Source organism: Mus musculus, chromosome 7, assembly GCF_000001635.26.
Source record: "Mus musculus strain C57BL/6J chromosome 7, GRCm38.p6 C57BL/6J".
Classification (NCBI taxonomy): domain Eukaryota; kingdom Metazoa; phylum Chordata; class Mammalia; order Rodentia; family Muridae; genus Mus; species Mus musculus.
In genome coordinates, this window is record NC_000073.6 from 89,158,544 (window position 1) to 89,186,298 (window position 27,755).

General features: G+C 39.4%; 1 protein-coding gene across 7 annotated transcripts in view; it reads right to left on the bottom strand.

Moving 5' to 3' along the window:
* Nucleotides 1-27,755, bottom strand: part of Tmem135 (transmembrane protein 135) — a 264,682-nt gene that overhangs the window by 18,522 nt on the left and 218,405 nt on the right. For 6 of the 7 annotated variants that reach the window (NM_001360746.1, NM_001360745.1, NM_028343.5 and 3 more), the window contains 2 exons: nucleotides 6,582-6,623; nucleotides 326-472 (listed from right to left, as the gene is read on the bottom strand). In NM_001360746.1, the coding sequence (NP_001347675.1) occupies nucleotides 326-472; nucleotides 6,582-6,623 (189 nt within the window). Of the gene's footprint in view, nucleotides 1-325; nucleotides 473-6,581; nucleotides 6,624-6,644; nucleotides 25,908-27,755 lie in introns of those variants that run through there. The other variant, XM_030243018.1, reaches the window with a different exon arrangement.

The following is a 27,755-nucleotide window of genomic DNA, read 5'->3' on the forward strand; positions in this document are numbered from 1 at the left end:
TTTCTAACGGTCCACACAGCCACTGAGCATGTGCCATGTCTCTGGCCTCCTCCCTTTCCAGCCTCCTTAACTCTGCCCAGGAGGAACAGAAAATGGTTCCAATTCCACGAACTCTGTTTTAAAGGCATGTGATGATGCGGTACCCAATGAGAAAGCATGAGCAACATCTCCTTGCCAGTCCCTGCATTCTATAACCTCTAGGTATAGTCACTGCTGGGAACAAAAGAGTAACATCATTTCCTGAAGAGAAAAAGGAGGCCCGACGATACACAGTGACCACGGGATAAGCGACAGGGGTAAGTGAAGCACAGGACAGAGCACTCACACGGAGTCCACGAGAGTCCGAACCAGAGCGATTATGCTCATTGCTCTCGGCGTTCCCTTGTGCTTCTCCCTCTTCTGTTCCACTTTGGCATACGCTGTCTCTGGTGAGTAAGAGTGCGTGGGAATTTCTTCCTTCCCCACGATAAACCTGGAGGACAGAGCATGGAGTTAGTCGTCTTCGCCCACAGGAAAACAAACAAACAAACCATGTTTACATACAACTACAATTTAACTTCTTAGTTAAAATAGTTCTTCTCACAATGTACACAAAATAATATTCTCTAAACAAAGAATTTTCTTGACATGATGATATTTTAAATCAAATTAATCAATTACAATATACTATAGGACTTCTATGAGGCAATCTTTAACCTAACGTTTTTAAAGGTGTTACAGTGTGCTTTAAATTTTTCCAGAGAATCAGGTCAGTCTGGATCCACAGGTCACACAATTATAATGTCTCATAATCAACCATAATACAGTTTCTCATTCAGAGTGAAACTAAGTTTATACCACATGGCTGTTAGGTCCAAACACTTAGGCCCAAATATTTGAGATTTGTGCCCCCCAAACCCCAGAATGAAAACGCCAGGCTCAGCTGGGCTGGATTCTGATCAGGTAAACAGAGAGTGCTAGAGTCTTGCGCACACTCAACTGGCCAGGAAGAACGACACTGCAACAGGATCCTTCTGCACACGTTTATTCAGTCCTGTTTCTTCTTGTTTATATCTCCCCTGTTTATATCTCCCCCGAACCCTGGGCCTCTCACTCTTTTATACTCTCAGTTCCCATCCACGCACAGCAGGCCACGCCACTTCACCAGGCACGCAGCTTCAGCTAATCAGGGCAGCAGGGGCATATCTCCATCAAAATGGATTCACCGGTATCCTGGTACACCTGCGCAGCTCTCAAGATGTTTGTGGCTTATATGAGGAAGTCAGGTGTAAGTCATAGGACTTAGCTGCAGTCCCTGGTGCCTTTGGGACTGCCGCCACACCCGCTCCTCACACTAGAGGACAACTTACAGGGGGCATGCCTCAGGTGCATGTGAAGCAATGACTTTCTGTCTGTCAGGAAGAGCGACCACCCCTTCCCTCCCCTACACTTGCTCCAGCAATGGGGCCTCCAGCTCTCTATTAGCACTTACCTGTAACACACAGCAAAGGTCCTGGCTCTCCTGACTACAAATGCTCCCCACTGCTACTCTAAACTGCCAGGCTGTTTCCGATTACAGACTCCAGTTGACAGCTACCTGCTCCTTTTAAAACCAAGGCTTTCCCACCTTATGCTATTCGCTCTACATCTCAGCCCTGAAATTCCCCAAATAAGCCTACCTTTCTTTCACTTACAGAGTAATCAGATTCTGCGGTTTCTCTGAGCCCTCACTTACATCAGCATTTTTACTGACAAGCAGTGGCATTAGGTAAAGTCACTTGAACATGAAAGGACATTGGGTCCCCAATAAAACAGTGGTAACTATAGAATAGAAACAACCAAAAATACCTATTCTCATATTTCCTTAGAAATTTTAAATTCCATTATTGCTATTATTATGTCAATCTACTTATTTTTCTTTGGAAAAAAACAAACACATATAGGAGATGATCATCTGTCAAAACAATGCAATTGAAAGTGTTTCTACCACCAGATAACACTGGGGAAGGGAGCTATCTCAAAAGTTTCACAGCTCTTTCTAACTACACCATAAGAGTCATTGCTGATACAGCTGAACTTACCGAAAGAAACCCCACCTTCATGAGTTTCAGAAAGTCTATCCATATCTAGTGTATTGACTCAATGAGAAAAGATCAATAATTCTTCACTAATATTCCAGGATTGAGACTGGTGTAAACAAAATAAGAAAACTTCAGTATTTGGAAAATAAAACCAAAACACTAGTTACAACTAACCACTGGCCCATCCTGTCCTGGCATACTCAGAAAAGCATTTAGCTTTCCGAGTCAAACTGGGTGTGCAAAGGGCTTTCTCTCATCACATGGCAGCTGAGAGCCCTGGGAGCTTTTACCACAAAAGAATCTGCTCATTATTTGTGGTTGTGGCTACAAAGTTTAAGGTCTGCACTCAATTCTATATAAGCCACCAGATAAAACTAGGAAGTCTCTCTAGTGCTTTTCGGAACTTACTGATCTTTTGGCCAGTGCTGATGATCTCACAGTACAGGACTCCCTGGAGAAGCTGTCCTTGTCTCTATGCAAGTGACTGAGTAGTCCTTTACCTGTGGCCTAACAGCCCCATGAAGCACCCCCAATAAACACCATTTGAATAGTATGCATCCCTGGCTAAATAGTGGGGACTGTGAAACTATGTCCATTTTCTTTGCTATCATGTGTTTGTAACATCGTAAGAATGAATGAATGAATGAATGAATGAATGAATGTAGTAACAACATGCAATCTAAGTACCTATTACATGTCAATCTTATTTTTCTTTTGGAAAAATCAAATACATATAGGAGATGACCATTTGTCAAAACAATGCAATTGAAAATGTTGGCACAGAGCCAACAAGCATTTCATAAATGTTATATGGCATTTGATCCTACAGTAATATTACAGGTACTATATTTCCCATGAATTTGAATAAAGGACAGCCCTGTGTATAAGATTCACATTGTCAGCAACAAATAGAAAGTTGTCTAGAACAGTGATTCTCAACCTGTTGTTTGTAACCCCTTTGTGTGTGTGTGTGTGGGGGGGGGTCACATAATATATCCTACATATCAAATATTTACTTGCAATTTATAACAGTAGCAAAATGACAGTTATAAAGTAGAATGAAATAATTTTATGGTTGGGAGCCACCAAAACCTGAGGAACCGTACTAAAGGGTCACAGCATTAGGAAGGTCGAGAGCCACTGCTGTGGAATCTGATGTCATAACCCCTGAGCCACGCCTCTTGAACACCTGCACTGGCTCTTCTCCCAGGATCCTTCCCCCTTGCCTCCAGCTACTCCAGTGCCTTTCTACTCCTATCTGCAGAGACTTTCTCCTTAAAACTGCCCGAGGAAGCTTCGTAAAGTGTAGATCAGAACTTGATATTCTCACCATCAGAGAACTTTACCAGCTTACGGCCTCTTGAGTTAACACTGGACAGCCAGACTGCCCTCACCTTCAGCAGGCTGAGATCTGCAGGTAAACCAGCATTAGTGCTGCTGTCTGCATCTTTCTTTCCTACATGCTTGTTAAATATTCCTCTTCTGCCTTTCAAAAGTCCCCTTCTTCCTTCTGTACTGCCAACTGTTCTCCTCTCATGGGGGTGGGGGAGCCATCAGGGAAATGATGACTTAGCACTTAATTTGCTCTATTACAGAAGTTGGCTTTTGGGGGTGTTTTGTTTTGTTTTAAGCTTGTAAGTATTCTTGGCAGTTTTCCTGCTTTATTCTCTGCCTTTATTCCTATCCACAACCTGGAAAGCAACAGTGTTAGTTCTGGCTGAGATATATAACTGAAAAATCCAGTCCCCCTTTTGTAATATCAGCACAATTTTAATTAATACTGTCCTCTCTACAGCCTTTGAAGGCAGAACTACATCTGACTCATTCATTGTTGCATTCTTGACACAGTACACATCTGGAGACAAAGTAAAAGCATAACCAAATAAATACTACATGGATGATATCTTTATAGCTTATGGACTCTTTTACAGGTAGGATGCATTAAACTATAGGTGCTAAATTAGAGTAAAGTTTTATGGTCTACAGCTTTTTGCTTGAGTCTAGCCTGGGGACATTAAACTCTGCTGCTTTATGAATGGTTGCAATGAATGGAGGAAACTTATCCTCTATAAAACAATGTGCGTTTGTGGTAGAGTAATCACAATCTATCGAGGACGGGCGCCTCCTTCAAGCCTGATGGTGACTGTATCTATTTGTATCCATCTATGTTCCATTATGGCCAACTCCCTCAAACCTATCAAGCACTGAATATTCTTTTCTCATACACTTTACCACCGTCAGGAAGTCACACTTGCTAAGTTTGGCCACCACAAGTACTTTTCTGTCCCCTCCCTTCTGTAATTAATGTTGAATGTTGAATATTTTGACAGGCTATAAACTCACTGTATGCATTTGTAACAACAATCAGACAGGGGACGATGGGAAGGTGCAGAATAGAAATTCATGCCAGGTAACACTTTAGGAAACCTCTAACAACAACGTACATTAACCCATTACTCTCTAGCAATGAAACTGGACAATTAAAACAGAATCTAGCTTTTGTTTTAGAATTATGCGCTATCTTTAAGTATCTAGGAGTAATCAATGGGCAATAAATGCAATATAAAATGAAATCCACCCTGTTTAGTAGAAGGGTATATACTATATAAATGCTGTATATAGCGTATGAAAATTGAATAACATTCACTCAGTATTTATTTGGTTATGTTTTTACTTTGTCTCCAGATGTGTACTGTGTCAAGAATACAACAATGAATGAGTCAGATGTATTTCTGCCTTCAGAGGCTGAGGAGAGGACAGTTAATTAAAATTGTGCTGATATTACAAAGGAGAGACTGGATTTTTTGGTTGTATCTCTCAGCCAGAACTAACACTGTTGCTTTCCAAGTTGTGGATAGGAATAAAGACAGAGAATAAGACAGGACACGGCCACACATTTCACTGATGCCTTCCCATCTATGAGAGAACGGCTGACAGGACAGAAGGAAGAAGGCTGACTTGTGGAAGGCAGAAACATCTGCAATGCTTAACAACTTTGTTTAACAAGAATTCCTGTAACAATGACCATTTTTCTAGAATATTGTCCTATAACCCAGAAAAAGTTTAAGCACAAACATTCCAAACTCAGCCCTGATTCAACGTGCACATGAAGAAAGGATACAACACTATCTGAAGTATCGGCAAGATTTTCTAAAGATTTGGTTGGCATCTTAGGAAAATAAGGCAAGGTTATCTCTTCAGGAAATCATCTTTTGGTTTTGTCATTGACTTTGTTTTAAAAATATGCTTTATCATCATTTAAGAACAAAGGAAAGTTTTTTTTCTCATATATCTCTTAATGAAAACCTTAAAGTAAACCATTTTCCATGTACCATGGCTTCAGAAGTCTAGTTATCAAAGTTTCATTACAACTTTTCTTCCCCTCCTCACCCCACACCCCTGTGGGGATTGTACCCAGGGCCTCCCACATTCCAGGCAGGTGCTCTACCACTAAGCCCTGAGAAACTGACCATCCTCCCTAGCTCACTTAGCTTTCAGTGCTACACTGGGAGTCAGGTTGTAGGAGATGGAAAATGGTCCACTGGTCTTCACCTTCTTCCATTTAACTTGTAGTTTCTCTCTTGAACCTTCCCATTACCCCACAAATCACAGTACTTATCTTCCTACATCTAGCTCTCTGTCATCCAATGTCCCATATACTTCTGCTGGACTCATCTTTCAAATTCACTGTTAACCACCCCCCTCAGACACTGTTAGGTGTCTACTACCCACTTAATAAGTCCAAACCAGTCTCTCCCTACCCTGACCCTTCAGTCTTAAACACTCTGATACCACTAATATTTTATTCCCCAGCAGACATTTTGATTCAGCTTTACCAACAGTGATCTTCTTCATTGCTCCTTATCTAAAGCTCTGCCTCAAATTCACATCCCCTAAAAGATGGAGAGTCTGTGATCTGAATGCGCACTACTGCCATATAAGATGATGTCCCCAAGGCATGCCCACACTTTTCTCTCTGAAATTTGCAGTGAATGCCATGCTACCAAACTTCACTAGGCAAGTATTCCATGGACACTGAAAATTAAATAAGTAACGCTTCAGACACAAACTGGAAAAGCATGGGGTTTGGATTGAGTATGTCCGGTGAGATGGTAGTAGAACATTCCATTAAACACATGACAAATGTTGTAGAGTGGTTGCAAAAAAATGTCTACTTTAAGACGTTTTGAGTTATAAAATATAATAACGGTGATAACTAACATTTATACAGTATATATAATAGGCCAATTTCCATGTTAGTAGATGAGGTGAACAAATAAAATGCTCTAAGAACACTTCAGACCATGTGCTTGACAGTCCGTAAGTCCCACCCATAAACTCAACTTAGTCTAAGAAATTACTTAATAAACTATCCACAAATGCAAGGATATAACACTGTGACTTTTATGAGTACTGTCAGATTAAAAACTAAATTAACGAATCTTTATTGGAATTCTATACACTCAATATTTTTAGATTAACTTGCAACTTCTCTCAACACAAAGACAGAATGTTACTTACCTAAGTGCAGAAAATGTAAAGCCTTTTAAGCCATCTTTGCACCTAAAACAAAAATTCACAATCATAAAATGACATGTTTTGGAATATAAAGTAGTATATAAAATAGCATTCCTTCCTAAAAATGGTTTAAAGTGTAAAAATTTTCGATAATGGCATAAGCAATGAAAAATACAGCAAGTCCCCTTCCACAAAACAACTAGTATACTAAAGATTTCCTCTGGCATAGGAACACAACTCAGGGCTCAGAGCCAGGGAAAGGGATGCTAATGTCAATATCCTAAGGGTTCCACTGGATCTGGAACACGGCTAAGATGCTCTTCATCCCTCCTGATCCCTGGGGGCTGAGTCCCCACGAGGTAGGGCAGCACATGCACTCTCTGAGCACCTCACCCGCGCCAATTCCTGCCTCTTAATTCAGAGGTGCAACCAGGCCCGAGCAGGCACAGAGACTTCAAGTTCACTGCAGCATCCCACAAAGCCACTGGTTAAGGCCAAGCAGGAAGAGAACATGGGATAGGCACAGACTTAGATTGGGAGGAGAAGAATCTAAATAGTAATTCTTGAACGTTTATCATTGCTGTGCAGTTTAGGAGTTTTAGTCATGTTTCCTTTGATAACAACACAGCCCTGGGGGGTAGGCTTGTGTGCATTTGTACTTTCGTGGGTGCTCAAGACCTGCAACAACCTTACCTCAGGGAGGCCACAGGACTAACAGACTAATCGAATTCAGAATTCCAGGTGCAGGGTAGTGGCAGTGATAATCTGAATAGTCAAGCATTTCTCCCTCCCATCCTCCTGTTAATTTCATTGTCTTTAGCCAGGGAAGATGCAGGCTATGTTGTAATTAAAATTCTCAGATTAACACTAAGTATTTAAAATGGACTTAAAGACATTAGAAATACTCAAAAGCCCTTTCAGCAAAAAAGGTTATACCAACAAGGAGCCTTTGATATAATCAGTCATAAAAGGGATCTGGGGTATTTATTATCAAAATCTCTTGAAAAAATTCTGTAATGATTAATGACAAAATGACAGTCTCATTGGACTCAAATTTAAAAAGTGCATCTTCAAATGTAAGTGGACAATTCATTCTGCTTGTCACCTATATGACAAGCCATAAAGAAAATATATGAAACAACTGCCTTAATTTTAAAATAAATTTTATTTGTATGTGACCTAAAATTTACAAATATTTAAGCCTCGTGAAGATGTTTTAAAACATTTAAGCTTTATGCCAGTGAAACATGGTGACTGACTTAGTGGTCATGTTGACAGTGGGAAATGTAAGCAAAAGTTTACATTTAGGTAATACATGACATAAATATCTACACAGAATGTGAAGGAAGGCAAAGGAATTTATAAATTAAAGTAACCGTGTGCTTGGGAAAATTACATTACTTAAACTTGTGTTTTTCCACCAAAAGAAAGTGTTTCAAGGAAATTTAAAACCCATACTCTAGATTGGTGGGCGGTGACGGAGTGGGCAAGGGACCTTGTGACTAGAAAAGAGAGAGCAGCAGATCAATTAAAAGATTATGTACAGCTGGGAATAAACCTTGGTCTTGGGATGTCATTGTTAAAAGATGTCCATTTGTCTTTGTGCAGTGTTGAATAGTTAAAAGATTCTGACAACCTGGTCTAGTCAGCAAGACATATTTGTGGCTCTGCACAATACATTTAATTGCAGACCAAACATCAAAAAGTAGCTTTCAAGCATAAAGAGGGCGTATACAAATGAATTTGCAATTTCATTATGATCAAAGTCTGGCTCTTCAGTAGAACCCTGTGGGAAGCACTTCATATTGATAAAGTCTTAACATGGATTCAAAAGGGGTTGTTCTTTCTCCCATTCACGTGTCTAAGGTTTGTTAAGGTAACTGAGGGTCAAAAGAACAATAAAGTAATTATTCTGCAAGAAGAATCTTTAAAACGTGGCCCCACATTTTGACACTGAATGTATTGTGCAGGTATTAACTTAACTGAAACACTACTGAAAATCTATGTTAAATGTGGAAGGCATGACCCAAAGATTTCAACAAGGTCCCTTGCCCACTCCGTCACCGCCCACCAATCTAGAGTATGGGTTTTAAATTTCTTTGAAACACTTTCTTTTGGTGGAAAAACATAAGTTTAAGTAATGTGATTTTCCCAAGCACACGGTTACCCCACTAGAAAGCTCTTCATTTTGCTATGGCCTTGGTGTTTACAAGGCAGAGCAAATCAAGTCTTCATCTAAGTATCTATTACCTATTGGGTATCTACCATGTGCAGGAATTGGCTTAGGTTCCATTACACATCCATGGACACAAGAACATCACATTCTCATCTAACATGCACCTTGCGGGAGAGGTTCAAAAGTATAAGACCCAGAATAATTGATATGGGGGGGGGGGCTACAAGGCAGGGGAGGGAGGACCTGGCTTTTCCTTTTGTCAAGCTTTAAGAAGGCAACGGATGATTATCAGTTTCAAACTTTAAGGAACTGAGGGAGGGAATTTCAATTTGAAGCCACAAGTACAGAGCTGTCCTGAGTGCACACAGAAGAGAGAGAAGTTGCTAGAACTGAGGGAAAGAGGTGAGTGGCACAATGGTAGGAAATATAGCCATGGAAACGGAGGGAGTTTCTACCATGCAGAGGCGCCTTTGGGCAAGGGAAGGACTTTGAAAGGATCTCAGTAGAGGAGAATCTGTCTAAAGTTATATGAGAAATATTTCGGCCGCTGAGCGGAAAACAGATGATAGGAAGGCTGAGTTAGAGGCCTGGGGACGGTGGCCACAGTTGGAAGGGAAAGGAGAAGAACGTGAATATATGTCAAGGGTGAGCAATCAAAATTTCTTCATAGTTTGAATGTGGAGTAAACAAGAGAGAATTCTATACCTACTGACAGATCTGGGTTAAAGCAAAGAGAACACAATAGCCATCTACTGACTTGAGAAACTGTATAGGATTCAGGGAGAAAATGAGCTTTGTTTTGGAAATATAAGAGTGAGATATGCCTGAGCTGAATACCAGATAGTAAAGGATGCCGGCGCTGACTATGAAGGTCTGGGGAGCATGGGGGACAAGTTTTTACACAGTGTGTAAACACGGGAGGCTAGATACAACCACAAACAAGGAACCAAGTACAGATGTACAAGTGTCAGGTGCATGTGTATGTATGCATGATTTATCCATAAGCATAACACAGAAAGACATTTCATCAAGTTCTCTAAAATAAAGTCTCACTTTATTTTCAACTGTCCATAGGGCTAATACATTGAACTCATGTGTGACTAAACTTGCTATTTAGTCTGTGCAGATAGATGGCATAAACTAACATAATTCAGCCCCCAGTCTACTTTTGCAAGGCTCTATGCTAATGTAAGGTGTAAGAAGAAGCCAATGATGGCAACGGAGAAAGGGGTTTTCAGCTCTGCAGCAAAAATCTCAGTAGATATACAACTATTATCAAAGACTCAGGATGGAACTATAGGCTGCATTTCAGGAAGCAGAGTCTAATACTTATGTTATTAAAATAGCATCCTTGATCAAATGTCCAAATTTTGAGTTAGATGTGTAAGTAATAGTAAAAGAGACAATTCTGTACAAAACGCCGTCTTCTCCCCCAAGCTTACTTTAATTCCTGTGAAATGACTTGCATGACACTCTGAGATGCACTTTACACCCCTCACCAGCAGATGTCACTACAGAGCCACCCCTGGAAGAACTTGTGCCAAGGAAGCAACCTATCTGGCAAGCTTTCCTCTAAATGCACTTTACAAGGAATTCAAAATATCATTAAGAAAATGTTAGATTATGCTTTGTTAATAAATACCATGATATCTGAGTTTTGATGGTTCTGTTTCTATAGTACTGTAATTTCACAAAGTTGTAAAATATTTTGCATTGGTCACAGAATGTGTGACTTGCCACTTTTGCCTCAGTCAGTCTATAGTCCCCAGGACACTGAAAACAGTGAGAATGGAAATTGTTTTTTTCTGCTTAATTTTCAACGATTCCGTTAAGTTAATGTAATCAATATAAAATATTCCCTAAGTTTCACTTATAGTATTTCTTCGTAAAAAAAAAAAAAAATGCATGTTATAGGAAAATCTTGATAGTTACAAGGTTTATAGATATAGCCATAATTTTTTTAACCAACCTTGAAAGAATTGTAAGGCTCAATTACTTTTTACATGTACACAGGCACACACACATGCACACACACACACTCCAAAATATGGGGAGAGGACATTTATCATGTATCAACTCCTATACTTCGGTGCTCTGCGTTGGCTCTGACTCATTGAACAGTTTCCATGAAACCGAACTATTACATGTAGCTAACGGTATACACTCTACCTTAATCCCCTCAATGATAATTAACTGAGCATCTGCTACACAACAGGCAACTTGCTGGTCATCCAGGGACTGCAGACACCTTTGCATCGTGCCTTAAGTACTTGAACCATCACTTCCAACCTTAGACTTAAATTGTGACTCACAGAAATCACGTGAGAGCACAGAGATGAAAAAGGAAAGACAAACTAGAAAAACTGGTTTTAAAAGAAACTGCTCAGAGTTCAAATGTTGAGATTTTTACAAATCTGATGTTATGAAAAAAATGACCAATGATAATAACAGCCATGTATCAACAAAATTTGGAGTTTTTCAATTGCTGTATCATTGGTACCAAAACCACAAATTAATTTGGAATAAATCCAATGGAAATTTTTTAAAGTCTAAAAAGAATGAATGCATATACTTAAATGCCTTACATTTTGAGGGTCATGATTGCTCATTCTAATGGAAATTCATGGAGTTGAGGAGATAGCTTAGTGGCTGAGAGCACCTGTTGCTCGGGCAGCGGATCTGGGTTCAGTTCCTGGCATGAAAACAGTAGCTCAAACCCATCTGTAACTCCAGAAAGGCCAACAGCCTTTCTGACCTCCATGGGCACTAGGCACACATAAGGTGTGCATACATACACACAGGCAAAACACTCACTTATATAAGAGAAGTGAGTAAATAAATCTAAAACATGCAATTTCAAGTAGTTTGTTTTTAATAAACTAAATTTTTATTCTTGCAAAATAATAAAGCTTTGTAGTTTATTTTCTACCTCATTTTTAAAAGTACTAATATACCTTAGTACTAAATCATAATTCAAATATGAGATTTGACCAATAATTGTATATTTTATTACATTTGCTTATCATGCAAATGACAAAAACTGGAATAGAATAAATTGCTTTTTACATTTGTTTTAAATTTGTAATGTCTTAATCATAAGTGCATATGCAAATAGGTTAAGCTGACTGCTTCAAAGTTACTATTCAGACTTAGGATATGTGTTGTTAAAACATTACAATGCCTAAATGTACACTGCAGAACCTTCTCCTTACATCTATTATTACTTGAATAATAAGCTTGAGCTTCGTGGGGCTGGAGAGATGGCTCAGCAGTTAAGAGCACTGTCAGCTCTTCCAGAGTTCAATTCCCAGAAACCTCATGGTGGCTCACACCATCTGGAATGGGATCTGATGCCCTCTTTTGGAGTGTCTGAAAAGAGCAACAATGTACTCACATATACATACAATAAATAAATAAATCTTTTTTTAAAAACTTAAAATAAATAATAAGAACAAAAACAAACAAAAACCAGTGGAGCTTTGTTTCAGCCTCCATATACCACTTAACATAACAAATAGAACAAACCATGTGTTCTTATTGTAAGTTATACCATACACAGCAGTCCAGAGCTAGAAGAACAACAATTAAATTGGGAAAGTTTGTTTTGTTTCTCCATGAGCAATCCTAACTCCGAATAATCTCAATAAATCCTCTTCGTGCACTTTCAAGTGAATCAACAATACTGCTTTTTACTCTGATAAATATTTTTTTGAACGCTCATTTCATGCCTGGAGCCCTGGGGATTGGGTTGGTCCCCAGGAACCCAAAGAATGCCGCTGAGGCAGGCAGCATGTGCAGGGAACCGAGTGTGAACCTCCAAATGATTACTGTGCACTGCCTTCTGCTGTGTCCCACATACAAATCAGAAACAGTTGGGCTTAAACGCACAGCAACAACTCCAACAGAATCAGATTTCTCCTTAAACTTGGAAAAGCTTGGATGGGTTTTGCTTAAAATCCAAGCACTAGGAAAAGTAGTGTTCCAAGCTTTCTGCAATAGCTTAAAAGCCAAGAATCACCCAAAGAGAAATGTCAATAGGATACATTTCTGTAGAGCTGTGGTGGTCAAGCCTGAAGACAAAAAGGAGTAGAAGGCGACTTCCAGGACCCAGGCTGAAGGGTCTGGCTGCAGGCTCCTCACCAGGAATGCCTGCTCACACTTGGCACATTAAAAGTACTAGGAATAAGACTGAAATTACTTTTCACACAAGTTCAAGAAAAATTTAGCAAGTGCCTCAAATTCATAGCATTGCTAGAAATAAAACTTTTTATAGTAAATGCAATTAATTATAACCATTATTATTTTAAAGGACCTCAAGACTGGTAAATATTATGAATTTTTTCTCCTCCCATAATTATTGGGAAAAAGATGGAACAAAATATTTTAAATAGATCATAATAATGTATTTCAAATATATTGGTATCTATGTCATTAATATAGCAAATGAGTTTTCACAGTGAGTAAAGTGATCAGCTACCTGAAAATATTAACATTAGTCTCTCATTATTGAGAAATGTATGCCAAAGAAGAGAACTCTCCCCAAAGAGTTTAGTTCCATCTATCAGAAGACAACAGGAAGTCCACCTTGAATGGCTCGCTCTCTAGCTTGAGTTCTGACTGTGAAGAAGAAATACCATAGAGAGATAAGCATCTGTAAGTTTCCAAAGATAACCACAGATGCAAAGCAAGACAGTGGCAGTCATTCAGCTGGTGCTACACAAACTTTACATGCTACAAAGGGCATGCTTAAAGGAACAGGCGCTCAGCTCCACACTTTCAAACCATGATTTGCCTGAAAGCATGCTTTGGTCAAGACTTGAGGCTGCCTTTCTGCACTGCCTCCCCTCCAAAACAGCTTCTTTCCATGTGAGAAATGTAAAGCCTTGGAAGCTACCACTGACTTACTGCAGGCGTGGACTCTTTCTCTAGATCCACAGCATTTGGAGACTCCAACAGTGGAGCCAAAGGATGTATTGCAACATGTGTTACAAGAAATCCTCCATGTGGTTCTGCAGATTCATGCTAACGCCTGGGAACTAGGGGGCTGGGTTAAGTTTCAGAAACAAAATCTCAATGGTTTCTAACAAGTTTATTCTATGCTCATGCCACATGTGTATCAAGGGCTGGCTATTGGTAGACTAGTGGCCATCTTTATTTTGTCTTAATGTGATAGAAAGATGTCCATCTGGAATGAATGTGAGTTGTCAAGCGGAGAAAGAAAGAAAATGTCGAAAACTGGACTCCTGCTTCTAATTAAGCATAAGTCACTTCCACTTAAATTACTCAGCCAAAGCACATCCCAAGGCCAGGTACGGTGGACGCAGGAGAGGGGATGTGTGCTCTCCTATGGAGGCACCACACACGCCTGCAAACAGCAGCACCTGTCTACTATTAATGCCAAACATGTAACTGCTGAGAATCAATTAGGTTTATTTAGAATATCTCAAGAAATTCAAAACAAAATTCCTCTTTTCTACAGAACATGATACCATTAGTCCATGTTTCTCACACTAATTTCAAGCAGGGTGATTAGATAAAAGATCTTTCTGGTAACAGGCTTTTCTATAGCACATTAGGTATTTACAGTTGCGCATAAACTGTGTACAGTTTAAGATTCCTTACTAATCCCTTAGTCCTTCAGACAGTTCCAAGCATTCTCATTACACTGAACTGACAACAATATTGCACAGCAGATAGAACGCTTAGTAAAAATATATTGAAAGAAAAATTTAATCTATTTAAAAATGAAAAAATCTACCAGTTGTGAAGCAATTATATTCCAAATAGGCACCAAGTACCTTGGATTCATTTCTATAGCAGAAACTCTGGGGTTTGTCTATTTTGGCTTTCAGGTTTTGAAACAATTTCGTTTTGAATCAGCAACCTGAATACCTATCAATAGCTCCTAGCACTCAACCAGCACACAGGCTCTTTTAATTTATTCATTCTGCTGAGCACATGAACATAAGCATGTGAGTCAGAAACAGAGGGCTCCAGCCTCTTCTTATGCAGAGGTGTTTTTAAAATGAAATAAACTGCCATTGTAATATGACTATATCAGGTCTAAAAGGTGGGGCCACTGCTGGCAGGCATGTTTATCACTTTACCAGAAACTGCAATCCAGCAAAGGACATGAGACCATAACGTTTGCATGTTGGGACATTGCTGGCATTGCTTCATCATTTATGCATTCATTCAAACCCTTAAATACTGACAATTACTTTTCACCATGCAAGTCCTCAAGTGCTGGGAACAACCAGCATCACTGCCCTGCATTAGTGTCACTATCCAGAGAAGTAGTCACACACATAAGTACCAGTACCATAGTACAGAAGGAACTGTAATATACAAAATATGATGCTAGCAAGGCACGATGGAGGGACACCCAGCCTTGGCTTCTATATCAAGGTCAAGGGACAACATAATGCAAAACTAGACACAGAAGAGGTAGGGGTACAGATACCCTGGAACAAGAGGTAACTGGGTGTCAGCAACAGTGGAGGTTTAAGATGGCTACAGCATGGTGGGGAGGACACAGAAAGAAAGTGGCACAGGCCATGTGGAAATAGGAATGACTTTCACCTCTAGGAGAAAGGCCCCTTCCTATGGGGAGCAGGATGACTCACAGCATCTCCCTCTCAAACTACTCCATTTTTTTTAATGTAATATCATTAGTAATATCTACTTAAGTTTCCAAAATAGTAACCTACCAACTAAATTCTGTTGAAATCAACAGATACTAAGAACATCTAAAGTGTGTATTGTTCCTTTATTTTGTTTCTTAGATAAAAGATGAAGCCACGGAGTGACCTTCATTTAATTAATCACAGTAACCTTCTGCTAATGCTCATCAAACAATGTTAAAGAAAAACTCAAACATGGCTAAAAATAAGTCAAGACCATAGCAAAATGAACATAAGAAGATAAAATATCAAACTTAATTGACTATAAATGTAAGTAATATTATTTTTAAAGGACCAAAAAACTCCAGAGCTTTAGTATAGTAAGCACTATTCATGTAGGCTGCCCTGTCCCCAAAACCCTCAATGTCACCAACTACAATATGGGTTCCACTGTGTGCATATAACTGAGAGTGACCTCGTTCCTTTACTCTGGGAAGAAGCAAGGACAACAAAACGTGTCATTTTAGAGGGAGAAGCTGATTTTCCTTCAGTCTTGTGTAATTAACACTACTCCCAAGGAATGATAAAGCAAATATTATTTGTTTGAACAATTATTCATTTGTCAATGTGTAATTATAAAGTTAGACTCATGAGCAGGCTGTTTAAACTCTGTCCCTGCTTCTCCAACTGAAACTGTAAATAATAGAGCCTATCTCATACTGTTCAAATGCTACTTGCTAGCACCGCTGCTGTTACTGCAGACATCACGGTTACAGAGACTGAGCCAGCATTGCAACTACTACCTTACATGCAGAAGTCAGGAACAGTGAACAGCCTTGACTTACAGCAAGCTCACTGGCTTCAAACTTATGGTGAGATAGATAATATCTTCCTGGAACCAATACCGTATTGATTTTACCATGGTTCATAATTAAAGGCCTCTTTCAGGAATACATATACAATCAACTTAGCATACAGCGACTTTACAAATTGTAAGTAGACATACATGAAATATTAATTGCCAGACAAAATTGTGACCTGCATCAGCACATGAAGACATGAACTGTGACAGAGTCATAAGAGAGAATAGTGCTCAACAATGAAGAGGGCAAGTACATTATCGTAAAGGGAGCATCTTTAAAAGAGCCGGGAAAAGGCCAGTCAACTAGAGACACTATACATAATTCCGTTCATATGGCGTTCTAGGAAAAAGAAACCAAATCTCTAGTGACAGAAAATAGATCCACATTTTTCTAGTGTGAGGGAAGCAGAGGTGAAAAACGACAGCAAAAGAACAAGAAACCTTTCTGGGACGGTGGCAGACTCCAACCTCAAGTACAGGGCACTTACAACAAGAACAATGAAGTACAAGAGAAGTCAGTAAGTCAATAAAGGAAAGAGTTGTGAAAGTTTAGAGCATTCAGATTAATAACCCTTTTAGTAAGACACGATTGACAAATGAGCCCTAGGGAGAGGAAGAAGCCATGAAGATAGTCAGAAAACAACCCTGAAAGGAAGGAAAGAGTGGATCAGCTTCCTCTGTGAAGGTCTCCTGGGAGAGATGGAGTCTGAAGGCCAGACCTGCAGCATGGGACACTGCAGGAGAGATTTGGGGCTAGTAGTGATAGGGGACTGGAATCTGTTTGGAGGGCAGCAGGGGATGCTGGAGGACTGTTTCAGAGTATGTCTGGAGGAAGCTTCAGGGAGGCAGCTCCCTCCCCGCCCCACCTCAGATTGACACAAGGCTTTATTAAACCCAAGAAGGTAACGTGCCACACATTTAACCTGGTGCACGACCCTATAAAGTGGGAAAAGCTGTTGATTTTTACACAATGTCAACTCAGTACTGTAAATTGAGGCTTTTCCAAAGTTGACAGCACAGCAAGTTTTTCCAACTTCAAATTATATACATTCACATGTATATTACATTTTTATAAAATAGCCAATGATTATAGTCTGCTAAGGCTAGAGCTGTGTATCAGGCCAAAAACTAGATTAAAACAATTTTTACTTAGTTGGTTTTGTTTGTTTCCAGTACGGGGATCTGAACCTACGTTCTTACACTCCTCACACATGCCTAGAGGGTACTCACCACTGAGCTACATGACCAGGCTCCTTTTAAAATACTGTTTTAGTCACATTCGTTCCAAGTTAACCAGGCAGGACTTGTCCTTATGAGCTTACTACCTCCGTCCGCGAGGTTAAGTGAGGTCACAATGCCCATACCACCAAGACTGGATGAGCAAAGCCATTTGCATTCATAAAGCTATCCATAACAAAATAAAACTCATTCTCACTGCAAACAAAACAACCACTCTTCCTAACCTGCCTCAGTTAGAAGTGGAGACACGAGAGGCCAACTACATCTGAAGGGACCATGCATGTGTCACTCAACACAGCTAAGCTATCAGATGTTCCATAGGCGACAGGAGTTCATCACTTATAATTCCAATTGTAAGAAAGGAGAGCCAGCTGTTGCTACTTGGTTTTCCTCATTGGAGGCTTGGACTTCAACCCTCAGAATAGTGTTAGGGTTACCCCGACTTTCTGTAGAAAGGATGGAATTGCCTCTAGCTGTGTAGACTGACATGTGGCCTAGGGACAACGCCGAGAGGCTTACTTCACTGATCCTTCTGGTCAATATTCATCTACCATTTTAGACTTGTGGTTAGACCCCAAACAACTCATTTTTAATTCCCTTTCCCGACCTTACTACAGGAACTTAAAAGATAAATTTGTTTCTGAGCCTTGGATTTTCCAAGTGAAAATATATATACATATATATAAATAAAGAGTGTGGATTGAATGGTCTTTAAGATTCTTCATAACTTGGAGCTAGCGAGATGGCTCAGCAGGGGCATCTGATGCCAAGCATGATGCCCTGAGTTGAATCTCTAGTACCCATGATAGAAATACAATAGATATGCCCTCTACACATGGTAACACACACATGCACACATATACATAGTCTAAATACATAAATGGAAAATGAAAAGCTTCACAATTTAAAATTCCTGCAAAGTCATGCAAAATAGCTGCAAATTCATGATTCACTCAAACTTGATATGGTCCCAATTTTATTTTAAGCCTTACATTAAGTCACTATTATTGAATATATACTATATTTGTATATGAAAGGTTGAAATATTTAATTTAAAAGAGCACTGAAGATATCTCCTTATATATTCTATGTAGGATGCTGCACTCTGCCAGTCTCTCCAACATAAAGGCACTAAATACTAGTGAGGGAACTAAATACTCAAATATTTAAATTCAAGGAGCTTACCTAGCTCCAGAGTCATTGATATCATTTCCGTGTGTGGATTATCATTTCTGAGTTAAGTATAGTGACTATGAAGGGGGAACTGCACTCAGCATTTGCTAAAAAGGCGAGTTTTAGAAAAATGCTCTCACTTTCCTAGCTTCAAAAGAGAAAGATATACATACAATGTCATTTTAAGAAAATCATACTATCCAACAATTAACAAGTAAATAGAATAGAACATTAAGAAGCCTACTCCCCCCAAAAATGATTTAAAACATTTTTAGGTGCTAATAAAACTTAGGGTGTAGTTATGCTTGGCATAGGACACATGCTGGATTCCATCCCCACCCTCGCAGCAGCAGCAGCAGCTACCTGGATTGTGTTTGTGTCTCCACACTTGCTTCCATGTGCATGTATACATGTACACCATTCGGGTTCATCTATTTTCCTCCTTTAAGATGGATAAAGCTGAGCTATGAGGACTTTGTAAGAGTTCCAAGTATATCTATTTCCTTCTTCTAAAACCATCTCAACACAATTTCACCATTTTCTACTACATATATACTTCAAAATAGAGTAAAGAAAAAAGCAACTACTTTATTTCAAACTGCCCTTGTTGCATGACGAGGGACCTCTGTGGGGCACAGGGAAAGTGAAGTGAGGTGAAAACTTTAAGACCCAGAGGAGCTTAGGTTCTTCTACTCTGAGACTCTACCATGGTGAAAACTCCATTGCTTTCCAATACATCTGCATGGGGACTGTTTCTGAGCTTTTAGTATCCTGTCAGACACAAATCCAATCTTATGAGTGATGTGTTCTCACAGTCTGGGCAACAGTGCCTCAGAGCTCCACATTCTTACAGTCAAAGGCCTGGGTTCACCCACCAGCCAAGTGTCTGATAGACAGGCTCTGGACTCAAGCCTGTACTGGTTGCTAGTCTTAAGTGCAGGAACTTACTTTTGACTGTGAGCCACACCTTATTCTACTTGTACATTTGTAGAAATGGGGAAGTCATGCTTCAGAGGCCAGAGCCCAGGAGGCAGAAAGGAGAATCAAGTGAAGCCAGAAAGGGCCCCACTGAGCTCACCAGACAATGATGATTCCAGTCTTTGAAATACAAATGTTCAATGTAATAATATTCATGTACCTGTTTCCAAGGAGATAAATGGTAGGGTCCTGAACACAGATACTAAGATTTCTTAAATAGTATTTCACTACAAACAAGGAATCATTTTATTTAGCCTAGAAACACAACAGATACCTCTTAGAATTCTCTAAATGGAGGAGGCTTCATCAGAATCTAACATAAACATCTCCAGCCTTCTGTAATGAAGGGACATGGAACTGAAAATACAGCATGCGAGTTCAAGATTCTACACTTGGGTTCATACGGAATTCCGCCACAGAGCCTTTGTGCTTTAGAGCACAAGGCTATTATACTCAGTATATTTTGGTTCTTGTTACAAAACAAAAAGTATGAAGGTGGGAACAGCTTGGCACAGTGTGAGAAGGGAGAACGTCACAGCAGCCCACTGTGAAGAAATATGCTGAGCCATGTCACCAGGGAAGACAGCCTTGAGGGAGAAGCAGGCCAAAACTGCTCTACACCACATTTGGGAGGATATGACAAATAGGGTTGGATTTATTCCTGAAAGTTGTGGCATAACTCACAGATTTATAATGAAGCAGCTGGCAGAGTAGCCTGTGTTGGCCCTAAGGGGATGTGGGAAGCAAACCAGGAGTTGGGAAGGGTTTCATTTCAGAGTTGCGAAGCTTTCAGAGTTGCAAGTCCTGCTGGCATTTCTACCTCAGGAAGTAAAACTCAGCCACCTTCTCAACTAAGACTGGTCTGAAAGCCTTGCTTTCAACAGCCAAAAGATCCAAAGCAGATACTTCATGTCTGATATCCATATTTAAAGCTCTGATTTCATTTATTTTATTCAAACCATCTCTCTCTACATAATTAGTGCAAAACTCAAATGTCCAATGTACAGAGTTTATCAAACAATGCCAGAGAAGGTAAAACAGTAAGAAGAAACCAAACAAAACAAAAGAAAATTATTGATAATGCCTATTACCTTTGAGGCCTTTAACTTTATTTATTTTGTGCAAATATATGTGTGTCTGCACATATGTGCATGAATTCTCGGGTGCCCGATGCAGGGATAGAGCTACTCCTCTGCAAGGGCAGCCAGTCCTCTGCACCACTGAGCCATCTCTCCAGCCCCATAGCTCAGAGCTCATAACTGCTAGCCCATCCTTCTAGCCACCTAGGTTTAGTTTAGGTTTGTTGTTGTTTTTAAGATTGATTGATTGATTGATTTAATGCATTTTTAATGGATTTTTATCTGCATGTACATTTGCACACCAGAAGAGGGAGCTGGATGCTATAAGACTACAGTTATAGACAGTTGTGAGCCTCCCTGTGGGGGCTGGGAATTGAACTCAGGCCTTCTGGAAGAGCAGCCAATCCTCTTTACTGCTGAGACATCTCTCCAGCCCCGCTAGTTTTCGTTTTACAGTAGCTGGAGGAGGAGTCTTGCTGCACTGTAGAGCCTGGTCTCTGATGCACGAGTTGAAGCCAGTTACTCAGCTTCCATAGAGTGCAGTGAGCAGTGGCTCTCAAGCTTTTCAGTGCCGTGAACCTTTAATACAGGTCCTCCTGTTGTGCTGACCCCCAGCCATAGAAGTATTTCTGCTGCTACTTCATAACTGTAATTTTGCTATTGCTGTGCGTCACAATGAAAATATTGTTGGAGATACAAGTTTGCTGAAGAGGGCTCAACCCACAGGTTGAAAACCACTACTCTAGAGGATGGTTTCAAGAAGGAAATACAGTGAGGTTGTCTGTAAATCATTGGTCAAGATCATAGCCTAGAATATGGTAGATATTCATTTAGTACATTTTAAGGTACTTTTTTCTTTTTCCTTAGAACGTCTTTCCTGACATTTGTAGCATTTTCTTCTCTTGGTATTCAAGTGTTTTATTATTTTCTTAGTCAATAATTACAGTTTAAAAAAATTAGTTGCAGGTCCAAGCAATGACTTATGCTCAGTGAAACAGCCCTTAACAATGCTAGATAGTTACAGCATTTAAAATGAACCACAACTCAAATTCTGGCTTTTCATCTTTCCCTTGACTACTGATAAGACAGTACATGAGGCTCCTTTGATGCTGAGTAAGGCCAGTGAGCCCTATTTCCCAGTGAGCTTTGGAGTCGCAATGGGAACCATGATGAGTGTGTACTATGCTACAACATGGCAGAGGTTGGATGGACTGCCTTTTTTACTTACATATTTTCACAGTGGGCTTATCAAAGCACAATTCCATCATAAGTCAGAGCATCTGAATAAGAGGTTTGTTCTATTATTTTATAACCACATCATTAAAGGGGGTAATCAGTAGTCAAAACAAAAATATCAATGGAGAAGAGATGGACCTGAAATTATAACAAACAAACAAAAGCAGCAGAAAGTACAGTACTCCTGAAGTCAAGTGTTATCAAGAATTACAAAAAGATCTTTGAACAAAATCAGATGAAAGGACTGTGGGTAAAATGGAAAATAGAAGCTCCCTTGGTCCAAGAAATAAATGAGAGGTCAGCTCAAGAAGCCATAATCATAAGCGATGACAGCTAAAACCAAAGAACTGCCCAAAGAAGCACTCAGGAGATTCCCCCACTGACTCTGACACAAAGCTGCTGAGGAAGCAGGGACTACCAAGAAGACAGATACGTCCTCCTACCCCAACACCAGTGTCAAAGAAAGGAAGGCTGGGGAAATGCAGCCAAAGGCTGAATTGGGCACAAAGACAAGGAATAACAAGGGGTGTGAGGAGGGAGACTGAACTGTGATCCACAAACAAGAAACTAAGATTTTCTGTGGGTACCTTGGAAGAAACGCTTTAATCTAAGAAAGAAGTGCCTTGCAACTATCTGGGCAAGAAAATGGGGGTGGGAGGTAGGGTAGTGACTAAGAAACAGCTGCTGAACTCACGACAAGTGAGAATGCGTCTGATTTGCAACTACACAGACAATACTAAAGTGGACAGAGAGAGGGCCAGAACCCTGGTAAAATGAACACTTCCAGCTGAAATGGTTGGTACACAATAGCACAGACATGACCACATAAGAACCTCAGACACTGAAAGCCAACTGGTGGAAGGCTGGCCATCCACTACATACAGAATAATGGCTGGGCATTTCCTCAAAGCATCAATCTATGCTGAAGGCTGGGAAAACCCAAGGAAAAGCTGAGACCCGCTGACAGCTGAGTAGAAACTCAATCCACAAGGTAACTGGTTCAAACACCAGGATAATGTATGCCAGCAAATCTGGTTTAACAGGTTTGAACTGGAGCCACAACTGCTCTCCCCTCCCCCACCAGTTCAGTTTGCTAAATGAATCACTGTGAGAGGATGCTGACTGATGCTGTAATTTCTAAAAAGAAAAAAATCTATTTTACATTTTACTGTCTTTTAAATAAAAAAAATACACTCTTGCAAAAATTTTCTTAATTATTTTGCTTCTTTATTTACTGGTTAATTAGGTTTTATGACTTTCTGTAAGGTTTTGGACCTCTTACGGACTATCCCATTATTCCACACACAACCCATACACTTTTTAATTCCTATCTCATTTCCACTCTCTCCCCTATTCTGTCTTCTTCTTAGCTACAACTCTCCACAACTTTAATAATGTTGATACTCTGTTAATGGGAACACCAACCACTCCAGCTTTACCCATTCATCTACTGTCTCCTCATTCCTTTCTCAACAGATACTAATCTATAGCTATAGACGCCCATTCCTAATCTCCTCAACCAGTTATATGAGTCCACACTGTGCCTTCACCCAACAGTTAGTGGTGTTAAAGGGTTGAGTCTGTAACTGACTATTATGGTCTTTGCAGACTGGGCTTGTCCAGCTGTAGTTGCTGCTTCTGCAATTAATAGTCTACAGTGGATTTTACCAAATGTCCTTCCTAAAAGATTGTGAGCTGGAAGTTTAGCTACTGAACTAAACCCCAATCAGTCCATGGGGACAGAACAACTCAATCCTTTACAATCTGACACTGCAAATGTCTCAACTAAAAGAATGGAGCTAACACAAAACAAAACAAAACAAAACAAAACAAAACAAAACAAAACAAAACACCCCTTCACTCACTGAGCTAATCCCAGATGTACAAGTTCCAGTACAGAAATGTAAGAAGTATGAGAAAGTGGAAACAGTATCACCTCTATGGATTAGATTGCAGTGGCAGTGACTTGGATGAAAGCCCACATAGAGAATTAAAATGAGTACTCATAAGAAGATTCAGTAAAGACAAAGGGAACACAAACCCCTGAATGATTCAAAGAGAACACAAACAAATCTGAATGAATAGTAAAGTCAGTTCAGGGCATGAAGAGGAAACTCAATAGAAATGTTGAAGAAAACAGAACTAATAAAAGTTTGAAAAATAAAAATAAAATCTAAAATTTTGTAAACAAGGATAAAGGAAAATGAAGCTTCACACTAGACCTCAAATTTTACAAATATGTGTGCATACACACACACACACATATACACACATATGTAGCTTCACACTAGACCTCAAATTTTACAATAATATGTGCATATATATATATGTATATATATATGTATGTATGTACACACACATACACACACACACACACACACACACACACATATCAAAACTGCCTTGAAGGCAAGTATAACTCCAGTGTTTTCCAACTATATTAAACATCTGTCCTTCGAGAAAAGCCCAGCAGTGTTATCATTACTGAGCTGCAAATAAGCCCCTTTGCTTGCAGAAATAATCTGCTCGACAGAATTTTACTAGCTGGGGTAAGGAACGAGGGTGGGGAAGGTGAAATCATTGCCCTTTGCAGACAGAAAACTTTCTACTTGGAACAGAGATAGATCTGACTCATCTAGAGCATATGGACTTTAAGATCCGTAACTGTAAACAGTAGGGTCCAGGCCTGGGTGGTCTGTGTTATGTCCAACAATATATAAATTGGCTTATCCTCAAAGTATATATTTCCATTTTATTATTCTGAGTCATGAAAATATTCAGTCTGTTAAAAAACAGAACCATTTTCAATCCAATCTTTCATCAAAAGGTCCACGTTTTCAATTCACAGTTGAGGACTCTTCTACTCATTAAATTCATGAAAAGATAAATGTCTTTACTGGCATCTTACAGAACATCTAAATAAACTGAAGGTACCCAGTGGGAAATAAACTGAGTGTTATGACTGTCTCTGTTAGTTTCTGCACACTGGCTAATAACAAGCCTAATGGATGAGACGGAAGGAGGAATGCCATGGTGTCACTTTTTCTCTCTGAGGATTTGGAACAGGATAGAAGCCATCTAATCCTTCTTCTAGATTGACTATGCCTCTCGGTTTCTTTAAATACTATGTCACAATGGCCACTGATGTTTAAATGTGTCTGAAAGAATATTTATCGATCTTATCAAAGATACCAATTATTTTCTGGAGGTCTTAAGACTCCTATTAAAATTTGTTCGTCTAACAGACTCAGTGCAAAAGGGGAAGAAAGTACTCTGTCCCAGTGTCGTATGGTAAGACGGTTCTCAAAGCACCCAACTTACTCTCACTGAATGAAAGTAAAGTCCAGATTCCTCATGGATAACAGGAGCTTGGCCTGACTCAGGATATTTCTCCATACCTGCTTAATAAATTTGGTAGACAGTATTTTCAAGTATTTTAACAGACATACCACCAGAGTATGAGACGCTAAGTGCATCAAGGGCAGTGTGTAGGAAGGAAAGTCTTGGCTCCCGGCTAGATTTCTCACTACTGAGTTGTAAAATGATGATTAAATATTCTTTGTTCTGCTCTAATTTCTCCCTTCCAGAGCTGACCTCAGTGTGAAATTCTTTCTCGGTGGAAAGTAAGTGAACTAGCAGGAACTATTTTAGATGCCTGGCTGTTTCCCAGGAAGTACATATGGACACAGATGCTTGCACATATCCAAGGCATCCAGTTCTAATCAGTAACTGCGATGCCAAAATACTTTTCTGTACAAGTAAATCATATTTTTTATTCCACAATATCTAAGTAACAGGAATTTTAATCTTGCACATTTAATAATCCTGCAATTTTGTTAATTCAAGAATTCCAACAAACTTTACCATCTTACAACTGTTGCGCTTATTTTACCAGAACAGGCGGGATAGTGAATACTTACATTGTTAGTATTGTGGAAGATGATGTTGAGTTTGACTTGAAATCTACACATTGTACAACCAGAAACAAATATACTTATTTAAATCTAAATAAATAAAATCCAATGCTAGAAGAAAATAAATATTTTTTTAAAAAATAACATTTTAATAAGAAAAAAGCATTTATGCTGATTCATTAAAAGTATTCTAATTATATGAAAAATAAGAAAATATGAGTATTTTCCTTTCTTCAGCATTGTAAGACATTATTTATTAACAGAAATCAGGAGCGCATACCACAGAGCACTTCTCATGTGTGGTAAAATTTACAATTTTAAAAGTTCTAATCTAAACACAAGTGACTGCTTTATGAAGCAAGCAGCTCACTTCCTACTGTGAATAAACATGTTCCCTTTATAAATATCTTAAAAGAGGATGGTGGTAAATAGTTATGTCATCCATATTTCTGTTTATTGTGCCTAATGCTGATGTTTAATGTGGCATTAAAATAACATATTAGCAACGGCAATTTGTCTTTGAGACAAGGTCTCATACTGTACTCCAGGCAAGCCTTCAACTCACTGTTAGCTCAAATTAGCCCTGAACTCATGGTGTTCTTTCTGCCTTACAGGAATGTGCTTACATACAACTAGAATCTTCTAGTTTTCCAGGTATGCTTATCAAAGCAGACTTATTTAGGAACCTTAAGTTTTGATGTCATATGGTCTCATACATAGTACAGTATCTTATCGTGTGCATGTGTGCATGTTTGTACTCGTGTGTGTGCTAGTGCATCAAGAAGTCAACCCTCAGGCACTGTCAACCTTAGGAGCTGTCACCCCTGTGTTTTAGAGGTGGGGTCTCCCATCAGCCTAGCACTCGCCACTGAGACCCCCTGGCTTTCACACTGACAGGTGTTTAAGTCATCACCCATGCCTCAACTGTGTGTTTTGAAATGTAGAAATTTCATCATTTAGAGAGAGAATTCAATAGTGCGTCTTGACTGTTTTTACCTATATTATGAATAAAATTCTGTGATTTCTTTAATCTCTGCTGCAATTTCAGCTAACTGCTGCCTCTAATCTGAGGTGGCAACAATGTAGACGAGGAAGCACCATGTCTTCAAATGCAACACTATAGAGAAATAGGATTTATCTAAAAATACATTTTGTCAGTGACTGGATTACCAGATTAACATGGGACAGACAACATATTGACTGAATTTATTTACAGGAATCACTCAGTGGAATACAGTACTTCTATGATATTAAATATGCAGAGTTTATATATACAAATATGAACATGCTGATCATGCTGCTAAACAGGAAAAGAGAAAACTGAATTTGATCCACCACCTACTGAAAGCCTTGTGTGGGTGGTAATCAACATATCAGCAAAATGGGAACTATGGTCATGTTATAAATTAAGACAGGCTACATGAGATTAAATAACTCATAGAATAGACTGAATTTCAAAAACTATTTAAATTAGATAACAATTACAATAAGAATTTACCTTTATTGAGTGATTACTACTCATTAGGGAAATGGTCATTCAATTCCAGCTATAACTAAAGGCTCTAAGAATAACTTACTTTAAACACACTGAAGAGATGACACAATGGTAACATAAGTAACTTACCCAAGATCCCCAAGTAAGTTTGATTCAAATACAGGCAACGGGCTCAAATGTCTGCCTTGCTAATCACATACAGGAGACCATGCTACCCGGAACCTTGCATTCTGCCTACAAGGAGTTGGGGTCTGGAGAGAAGACTCAACAGTGGTTGAGAAGCAATGCTGGCTACTCTTGCAGGGACCTAAATTCAACTCCAAGCACCCACGTGAGGAGACTCAAAACTGCCTCTAACTACAGTTCCCTGTGAGTTAACACTCTCTTTGGGCCTTTGTAAGC